The sequence below is a fragment of the Calidris pugnax genome, unplaced genomic scaffold (genome assembly GCF_001431845.1).
Source record: "Calidris pugnax isolate Ruff unplaced genomic scaffold, ASM143184v1 scaffold434, whole genome shotgun sequence".
In the NCBI taxonomy this organism is placed as follows: Eukaryota; Metazoa; Chordata; class Aves; order Charadriiformes; family Scolopacidae; genus Calidris; species Calidris pugnax.
The window spans coordinates 62,938-73,271 of NW_015091143.1; the positions used below are offsets into that span (position 1 = coordinate 62,938).

At 47.4% G+C, this 10,334-nt stretch overlaps 1 protein-coding gene across 1 annotated transcript in view; it reads left to right on the forward strand.

Annotated features, from left to right (window-relative positions):
* Positions 1 to 5,775, forward strand: part of LOC106897894 (C-type lectin domain family 2 member B-like) — a 7,417-nt gene extending 1,642 nt beyond the window's left edge. The window contains exons 2-5 of the mRNA XM_014958868.1: positions 3,566 to 3,664; positions 4,485 to 4,657; positions 5,057 to 5,163; positions 5,525 to 5,775. Of these exons, the coding sequence (XP_014814354.1) occupies positions 3,566 to 3,664; positions 4,485 to 4,657; positions 5,057 to 5,163; positions 5,525 to 5,687 (542 nt within the window). The 3' untranslated portion in view covers positions 5,688 to 5,775. The remainder of the gene's footprint in view (positions 1 to 3,565; positions 3,665 to 4,484; positions 4,658 to 5,056; positions 5,164 to 5,524) is intronic.
* Positions 5,776 to 10,334: the final 4,559 nt, after the last annotated feature.

Here is a 10,334-nt window from a genome sequence, read left to right on the forward strand (position 1 = left end):
AAAAAAAAAAAGGTTAATTTAATTGCAAGAACACTGGTCTTTTAATGTTTTTGCAGTTGGATGAACTAGCTTGATTTATTGGGGGTAGGGGAAAGGTTGGGGGTCTTGGCTCGATGCTGTGAGTTGGTGAGAGGTGGTAGCATGGAAAAAAAGAGATTTTTATATATATTTATATAAAATATATACTTATATCATTTGTATTTTTATTTATATCTATAATTATTTTATTTTCTCCTTTTTTTGTGTGCTGGAGGGAACCTCCTCCTCGTCGCACTCTTTTGGGTTCCCCAACACCTCAGCACAGAGCAAGCTCCAGCATGAAACATTTTCCCCTCCTAGCCCCAAAATCAATAGTTTTGGATAATTTGTCCTCCTGATTTAAAAAAAAAAAAACAACAAAAAACCCAAACAAAAAAAATTTAAAAAGAACAGCTGGAAATTCAGCAAAAAGAGGTGAAGCGGGAGCTGGGAGGGAAAGGTCCCTCGGGCAGCCCCTTCCCCCTCTGCCCCGGAGGTTCCTCATGAAAATCCCCCAGAAAAAAAACAAAACAAACCATGAAATTATTTAATTTTGTTAAGTCTTTCTATTTCCTGATTCTCTCAGCAGGAGAGGGACGTGGTGTGGCATCTGCGCTTCCCGCAGCCAAGTGAGGGGTTGGGGGTGAACTGGGGGGTGAACGTTTTAACTGGGGGAGGAGGAATTTTAACTGGGAGGAGAAAATTTTAACTGGGGAGATACATTTTTAATTGCAGGAGGATTCGAAGTGGGGGCAAAATCTTTAATTGGGGGAGAAGAGTTTGATTGGGGGAGAAAATATTAATTAGGGAGAAGATTTTAAATGGGGAAGAAATCTTTAATTTTGGGGCGGAAATGTTTGATTGCAAGGAGAAAACTTGAATTATGGGAAGACAGTTTGAATTGGGGGAGAAAATTTTAATTGGGGAGAAAATTCTAATTGCAGAGAAATTTTAATTGGGGTAGAAAAGTTTAACTGCAAGGAGAATATTTTGATTGGGGAAAATTTTTTAATTTCAGGGAAGAAAAGTTTTATTGCAGGGAGAAAACTAATTATGAGGATAAAATTTTAATGGGGGGAGAAAATTTTAGTTTCAGGGAGATTTTAATTGGGGAAGAAAAGTTAGTTGCAAGGAGAATATTTTAATTGGGGGAGAAATCTTTAATTTGGGGGGAGAAAATTTTAATTGTGGGGAAAAAATGTAATTGGGAGGAAGAAAATTTTAATTGTGGGGAGAAAAGTTTGATTGCAATGAGAAAACTTTCATTATGGGGAGAGAATTTTAATTAGGAGGATAAAACTAATTGGGGGAGAAAATTGTAATTGCACAGAAAAAATTTTAATTGGGGGACGAAAGTTTTAACCAGGGGAAGAAAAGTTGGATTGGGGGGGGGGTACTTTAATTATGGAGAGAAAATTTTAATTGTGGGGAGAAATTTTGAATTGGAGGAAGAAAATTTAAATTGGAAGAGTGAACTTTAATAATGGGGGGAAATCCTTGAATTTTGGGAAGAAAACTTTAATTGTGGGGAGATTGTGTGGAGATTTTGAACCGGCAGCTGGAGGATTTACAGACCCACCCATGGCACAAAAATTAACATTTTTGGGGGTAGACATGACCTTTTCCACAAAGATTTCCCACCTCAGGGAGGCTGAGACCTGACAGTCTTCGTGACACCTCTGACACTCAGCAGGTGAGGCCCCAGGAGGGGAGAAAATCCCCAAAATGAAGGAAACGAGGGATTTTTCCGGATTTTCGAGTGCAGAAAGGAGCACACGGGCAGGTAACTGCAGAGCGATGAACTGAATAATCGCCAGTTTGGTTTTTTTGGGGTTTTGTTTTTTTTAAATATTTCTATAATTTGAGAATAAAAAACAGCTGGGGGGGTGGGGGGGGTTGTCTCAGATGGACAAAAAAACTCCACTTTTTCTACCACTTCCCTCACAGGAAAATTTTTGCTGCTCGGCAGGTGGGATTTTTGCTGTAAATGGTCAAATTTCAGACACTTTGGGTTATTCTCACACACGGTTAATCCTCCCTGAGGCACTTGAGCCGCTTTGGGGTCTTTTTAGTTTATTTTTCCTCAAATATTCCAAATTTCTGCCTTATTCTACATGAGAATAAAGGAATTTTTGACTAGTTGAAGTGGTAAAACCACATAAAAATAAGTGGGATTTAAGTCCAGTTTGGACACTTCAAAAATACTTATTATCCTCCCCCCCCAGCACCACCCTCTTTTACTTCTCCTGGCGCTTCCTCCCACCTTCATCATCCCCTCATAAAAATAAGATAGAAAAGGGGCTTTTTGGGGTCTTTTCTATCATCTCTCTCTACCCAGCCAGGGACTAAGATTTTGAGGATTTTTTTTTTTAATTTAGCATACTTTTATTTGCCTTTTTCTGTTTGTTTGTTTGTTTTAATTACTATTATCATTTGTTTATTTATTTTCCATTTCTTTTTATTTATTTTTTTTCCATTTCCATTTGTTGATTTTTTTTTGCTTTTTAATTTCATATTTGTTGGGTTTTTATTCGTTAAATTTTGGGGGTTTTTTATTTTATTTGTTGATTTTTTAGTTTTTTGGGTTTTGATTGGTTGATCTCTAGACATTTATTTTTTTATTTGTTGATTTCCTGATTCTTTCATTTTTTTATTTGTTGATTTTTGAATTCTGGATTTTTTATTTGATTTTTTTATTTGTTGACTTTTAAAAAATATAGCTTTTCTTTATTATTTGGTATATGTGACTTACTTTCTGATATTTTTTTTTTCCTTGGTTAAAGGGGAATGGAATGTTTGTCCCATGAGATTTTGATCCTGTGACAGATGGGGACAAAGAGGGGGAAGCTGAAAAGAAAACGGGGTGAAAACACTGAGAATTTTAGGTCAAACCTTTTGGCAACAGCATTTTCTTTGCTCATGGAGGGGGGAAAGAGGATTTTGTGGACCATGAGACCCAGCAATGGAGTGACCAAGACCCAAAATGTCTCCATTTAGGAGGAGAAAGAGTTCATTGAGCTTAAATAATGACACAGAAACCTGAAATTAAAACATACTTTTAATTATGGTGAATTTATTTTATTTTATTTTATTTTATTTTATTTTATTTTATTTTATTATGGTGCATTTCAGAGCAGGAGTTACAGCTGGAATTGGGGAGGAGACACAGTTCCCCTGCTAAGGAAGAGCTCCCAAAAATAAAAATAATATGCAATTTTATTGCTTGTGGAGAAGAATTTTTGATGTTCCTCCCCCAAAATGACAGCAAGTCCATCTGGACCAACCTCTCATCTTCTGGGCACCAAGCGATGCTTTTTCTATAGGAAAGGCTCTCCCCAAAGACGTTTTTGATGGGCACCCTCCACGTGCTCAGATGTGGGGCTCAGTGCCGTCCCCAATGGCCCAATGTGGGGCAGTTGTGTTCAAAGTCCTCGTGATCGTTGAGCAGATGGAGGAAAAAGCATCTTTTGGGCCACCAGGCTGGACCTGGAGCCTGTTGGTCCCCTGGGTGTCCCCCCCAAAGGCACTGAAGGTCTTTCTTCTGCAGGTCACAACCTGGAGATGAAGGCGGAGGTGCGGGTGGCTTTCCAGGTGACGATGGTTGTGCTCTTCATGGCTCTGCTCGTCACTGCTGTCACTTTTGCAGGTGAGTGTTGAGATTTTCATCTGGTGGGGAATGTTGCTGAGATGTTTTAGGGTGGTTACACAGGAGCCAGACCCACCCCTGAGATACTTTGGTGGTCACACGGATGCCAGGTCCACCTCTGAAATACTTTGGGTGGTCACGCAGGTGCCAGACCCACCTCTGAGATGCCTTGGGTGGTCACATGGATGCCAGGTCCACCTCCATGCTCCCAGCCCATCCCAAGAGGATGTCCTCTCCAGGGGAGGGACATTTCAACAAGTGGAGATGCCTTTCTAGACAAGACCAAACCCATCTCCTCTGTGTAGGAGCTGAAGGTTAAGAAACCCTTGAAAAAACAACAAAAATCACTGTTTCACGCATACGGTCACCTGAGTTGTCCCAAAGGTGGCTTTTTCAGAGAGGAAGGGGCCATTTCTCCTCTGCTGGTCCAAGCAAGAGATGCTGGGATGAGTCCCACCAAGCCAAGAGCTCTTCAGGAACAAGAGCACTTCTCTTTCTCTCCTTTTCCATCTCTACTTCTGCAGACTGAGAGCAACAGCAAAGGGCACATTTAGGGACAGGACTATTTTGGAAACACTCTTAAAGCTTGTATCTTTGAAGGCCACCACCCCCTTTTTCTTCTCTGAAGGTAGAGCACCCCCATTTCTTGTCCAATGCCACAAACTGGGCCATGATATGAGCTGGTTTCCTCCATCCAACCCACCCAAGATTTCTCTCAGCATCTCAATTTTCATTTTCCTCTCACCCTCGAGGAAGACAGAGGATTTTTGGAGGCTGGGGGGGGTGGAGGATGACCATCCAATCACTCTCTCGGTGACAGCACAGGCTTTTCACCCGCGGCCTGCACCCTGTTTTCGGTGTCCCTTTGACTGGATCGGCTACAGAGGAAAATGCTACTATTTTTCGGAGGTTGAAGGGAACTGGACATCTGGCCAGGACAACTGCTCGGCGCTTGGGGCTTCCTTGGCCATGCTCGACAGCCTGGAGGACTTGGTAAGGAGACTCGAGGAGGTGCTTAGTGTAGCGGGGGAAATAAAATCCACCAATATATTTTCCAACTTTTGGGTTCTTTGGCTGCTCTTCCAAGATTTTCCTTGGAGATCTGGGGTGAGGAGAAGGGGAAAATGGTTTTCTTGAGAGCAGGTCATCATGGATCTCTTCCAATTTCTCACCAAAGCAAGAACTGTCACAAAAAAACCCCCTCATTTCTGTGCAATAATCAAGTTCTAACTTAAAGATTACACTTTTTGGTAGAGGGTTGAAAGGTTCAAGCACAAAAAGAGCCCAAACAAGTGGCAAAATGTAGATTTTTGGTAGGAAGGAGGTTTCTGGAGATGCCAGAGAGGGCCCAAAGCCCCAAGATCTGCTGTAAAACCTTTCTCTCTCCTTCAGAGCTTCGTGAGGAGGTATCAAGGCACCTCAGAGCATTGGATCGGCCTTTCGCGAGGAGATGAGGACCAACCATGGAAATGGGTGAACAATTCCCATTTCTCTCAGCCGTGAGTCTCAGTTTTTCATCGGAAGGTGTTTCCTCAGCCCCAGAAACGTGCATTTCTGAGGCGGATGCAGCAGTAGCAATGGGACAACGACGTTTGGGAAAGGCAACGTCCAGAGTCTTCATATTTCCATTTGAGTTGAGAGGTGGAAGCAGTGTGGGAAAATGCTGTTTGTTAGATTTTTAAAAATATGTTTATTTTCTTGCAAAGCTTTGGGTTTCTTATGGCCAACTCTGTCAAAATAGAAATAAGTCTACATCAATATAGGCATATGGATGCCCGAAAATGAAGCCCAACGTGTGATTTTTTTTCTCCTTTTCCCTGCTCACCCCATCTAAGGTGGGTTCTTCGTTTCTCCATCCAGATTCTGGATCCACGGAGGTGGCCTCTGTGTCTACGTCACCGAGGACGGGCTCGGCTCCTCCAGCTGCGACGCACGCAGGAGCTGGGTTTGTAATAAAGCCGAGTCACGGAATCCAGGTCAAAACAGGACGAGACGGGCTCAAAACCTTTGTGTTGGCTCCTAACGGGCTGCAGGAAGAGCTCCTCGGACCCAAATATGCGGTTTTGTCCCCCAAAACCAAAGAAAACCTCAAAAAAACCCCAAAACAAAACAAAATTACACAGAAAAAGCAAAGTCAGAGAAAAAAAAAAAAGCCAATCGCCAAAAATTACTGAATAAACCCCAAAGTTTTAATGTATTTGTGTTTAATGTATGGGTGTATTTGCTGCTTTTCATAGAATCATAGAATGGTTTGGGTTGGAAGGGACCTTAGAGATCATCAAGTTCCAACCCCCTGCCCTGGGCAGGGACACCTCCCACCAGACCAGGTTGCTCAAAGCCCCATCCAGCCTGGCCTTGAACACTTCCAGGGATGGGGCATCCACAACTTCTCTGGGCAACATCTTCCAGTGCCTCACCACCCTCACAGCAAAGAATTTCTTCCTAATATCTAATCTAAATCTCCCTTTTTTCAATTTAAAACCGTTACCCCTTGTCCTGTCACTGCACTTCCTGACAAAGAGTCCCTCCCCAGCTCTCCTGTAGCTCCCTTCAGATATTGGAAGGCTGCTATGAGGTCTCCCCGGAGCCTTCTCTTCTCCAGGCTGAACAACCCCAGCTCCCTCAGCCTGTCCTCATAGGAGAGGTGCTCCAGCCCTCTGATCATCTTCGTGGCCCTCCGCTGGACCCGTTCCAACAGATCTATGTCCTTTCTACGTTGAGGACTCCTGAGCTGGACACAGTGCTCCAGGTGGGGTCTCACAAGTGCAGAGTAGAGGGTTAGAATCATCTCCCATGACCTGCTGGCCACACTTCTCTTGATGCAGCCCAGGATGGGGTTGGCTTTCTGGGCTGCCAGTGCACATTGCTGGCTCATGTTGAGCTTCTCCTCCACCAACACCCCCAAGTCCTTCTCCTCAGGGCTGCTCTCCAGCCATTCTCACCCAACCTGGATTTGTGCCTGGGATTGCCCCATATGAGGTGCAGGACCCTGCACTCGGCTTGGTTGAATTTCATGTGATTTGCACAAGCCCACCTCTCAAGCCTGTCCAGGTCCCTCTGGATGGCCCTCCAGCGTGTCAACTGCGCCACCGAGCTTGGTGTTGTCGGCAAACTTGCTGAGGGTGCACTCTATCCCACTGTCCATGTCTCCAACAAAGATGTTAAACAGCACTGGTCCCAGTACTGACCCCTGAGGAACACCACTCGTCACTGGCCACCACTTGAACATGGAGCCATTCTTATTGTCTTTGATGTCCCTGGCTAGATTTAGTTCTGCCTGGGCTTTCGCTTCCCTGATCTAGTTCCTGGCCACTCAGACAGTTTCTCTATATTCTGCCCAGTTTACCCATCCCTGCTTCCACTCTCTAAAGGCCTCCTTTTTGGTCCTGAGCTTGTCCAGCAGTTCCTTGTTCATCCACACAGGCCTGCTGGCTAATTTGTCTGACTTTTGGGCTGCACCTCTCCTGAGCTTGGAGGAGGTGATCCTTGAATACCAACCAGCTTTCTTGGGCCCCTCTCCCCTCCAGTTCTTTTTCCCATGCTACCCTCCCAATCAGATCCCTCAAGAGTCCAAAGTCTGCTCTCCTGAAGTCCAGGGTAGCGAGCTTGCTGCACGCCCTCCTCACTGCCCTATGAACCTGATTGCTGCAGCTGAGACTACCCTTGAACTTGACATTCCCCACCAGCCCCTCCTTGTTGGTAAGGACAAGGTCCAGCACAGCTCCATTCCTCATTGGGTCCTTGATCATTTGAAGAAGAAAGTTATCATCAACACATTCCAAGAGTTTCCTGGATTTCTTGTGCCCTGCTGTGTGGTCCTTCCAACACATATTGGGCTGGTTGAAGTCCCCCATGAGGACCAGGGTGTGCGAGTGAGATGCTGCTTCTATCTGTCTATAGAAGGCCTCATCCTCCCCGTCACCCTGATCTGGTGGTCTGTAGCAGACCTAGACCCCTACTCCTGTGCACCTGCCCCTGTGCTCCCTTTAATCCTGACCCATAAGCTCTCCATCAGGTCTTCAGCTATCCTCAGGTGGAGCTACACACACTCCAGCTGGTCGTTGACATAGAGGGAGACACCCCCTCCCCATCTGCCCAGCCTGTCCTTCCTGAAGAGTCTGTAACCCTCCGTTCCAACACTCCAGTCATAAAAGCCATCCCACCACGTCTCGGTGATGCCAATAAGATTGTAGCCCTGGAGGCGTGCGTACATCTCCAACTCCTCTTGATTGATCCCCATGCACATCTTCTGTGGAGGCACTTCAGCTGGGTGCCCAATGGGGCTGACCTACTGGCTAGAATGGCTCCATTTCCTTTGTGATGCTCTTCAGGTGGCCTTCCTTTGTGGTGTTTTATCTGTGATTCCCAGATTCCTTTTGCCTCCAGAGCCTCAAAGACAGGCCTGATGTTATCGCCCCCCTCCCCCTTCACATCTAGTTTAAAGAGCTGTCAAGCAACCCCGAAATCTCTCGGGCCAGAACAGCCTTTCCCCTTTGAGAGAGGCGTCTTCCATTTCCTGTCAACAAGCCCAGTGCCACAGAGGCCAACCCCCTGTAGAAGTACCCAAAGTTATGGTGGTAACACCATCCACAGAGCCACGTATTGACTGATTTGGTCCATCTGCTCCTCCCAGCATCATTGCCTGACACTGGAGGGAGTGATGATTCCTTTACTTTAAAGGAATCCTTTATTTAAAGGAATAAATTCCTTTGTTTAAAGGAATCCCCAGATTCCTTTACTAATCCTCCCAAATCCCTCAAGTCTCTGTTTACAGCTCTCGAGCTTCAAGTCGCTGTCTCCTCTGCACCTACGTGGTGCTCCAGAAACTCCAGGAAGACAGCAGACTTCCCTCTGAGGAGGGTCCACCCACCATATTGGGCCCTCTGTCCCCCTCAGGAAGGAGTCCCCAACAACTGTAACCCTTTGTTTTTTCTTAGAAGGTGTGGTGGTGATCCAGGGTATGTGCTTTTTTGACTTAGGAGGCATCTGTGTTATAGGGTGCTCCTTACCTACTTCCTCACTGGACTGGCCCTTCTCAACCAGAAGCTCGTATCTGCTCGTACTTCAAAGAAAGAGGTGGGTGAGGTGGGAGGCCATGAACCTGCTTCCACTTGCTCTTTTCATTTACACTTTTGCCTTCAGCATGACCAAGGGTGCCTACAGGAGCTCCTGGACCCTTGCTGCTGGGGGATCTGACCAACACCTATAAATACTTCAAGGGAGTGTGTCAGGAGGATGGGGCCAGTCTTTTTTCAGTGGTGCCCAGGGACAGGACAAGAGGAAATGGGCACAAACCTGAATATTGGAAGTTCCACCTAAACATGAGGAGGAACTTCTTTCCTGGGAGGGTGGCAGAGCCCTGGAAGAGGCTGCCCAGGGAGGTGGTGGAGTCTCCTTCTCTGGAGACATTCAAAACCCCCCTGGACACATTCATGTGGGACCTGCTCTGGCAGGGGGTTGGAGAGATGATCTCCAGAGGTCCCTTCCAACCCCATGTGACTCATGGATTTCCCAACACAATGGTCGACCTGGATCCAAGCCTCCTCGCTGGGCTGTGAGCAAGAAAACCACCCCTATCCCAGCCCAAACCAGTCCAGCCCTGGGCCAGAGGCTGGAAGAGCAGCCCAGGCTCCGGGAGAGGATACACAGGCGGAGGGTGGGGACCAGTGTTTATTGTGTGGGCCAGAAAAGGTACATATGCAGAAAAAAATCAGGTACAACCTCAAAATTATACCGTTACTCATAATTACATTCTCCAAAATTAAAAAAAAATTATATCAGAAAACAGCAAGTTGCAAGAAGACCCCCAACCACAGCAGGGTGGGGGGGGCAGAGAGGATAAGCTCTCTCTGCCAGCAGCCCCCAGCCCCCTCACCCATCCACACGCCGGTCCCTCTGACAGCCATCAGGCAGTGATCCCTGCAGGGACAGACAGTGTCACCCAGGGACACCTCCCTCTCCCCAACCCTCTGCTCAAGGGGGTCTCGGTGCCCCCTCCCACAGCCTGGGGTTGCTGTGGGTCCCACAGGGGAGCAGGGAGAGCTGGGGCCGCCCCATCCATCCCCACACCGTACCTGTGGCCGAGGAGTCAGAGCCCCCGTCCGTGCCTGCGAGAGAGAAACAGCCGTGAGCTGCCAGCCCCGGGCTCGATACGGGCACGGTGCACGTGCCAGGAGCCACGGCCACGCTGGGGCCACCGGGAGAGGAGGATGGGAGCCCACAGGGAGACACAACCTATTCCATATGTCCCCACTCCAGGGATAAAGGGAAAATGGGGAGGGGGCAGGAAATGCCAACAACAGCCAGGAACTGGAGCCATGAGACCCCCCCAGAACTGGGCAGAAGTGGGACCTGCCCCCGGTACTCACTTGACGCCACACCGTAGCCCTTCTTCTTCATCCCTGCAGAGAGAAAGAGGCATCAGCATCCACCGCGCTTCACCGACAGCCTCGGGGGCTCCCCAGAGCACAGCGGCTCGGGCCCACAGCCCCTCCCGGCCCCCCAGGCCCTGCCTTCCCCCCGCACCCCTCTGCCTCACCGGCCCCGATGCTTTACCTGACTTCTGCTTCCACATGATGAATCCACAGATGGCAACGACAGCCAAGAGGGCAACAACAGCCACCCCCACCACGATGGCCACCAGGTTGGACTCCGTCTCTGGAGGGGAGGA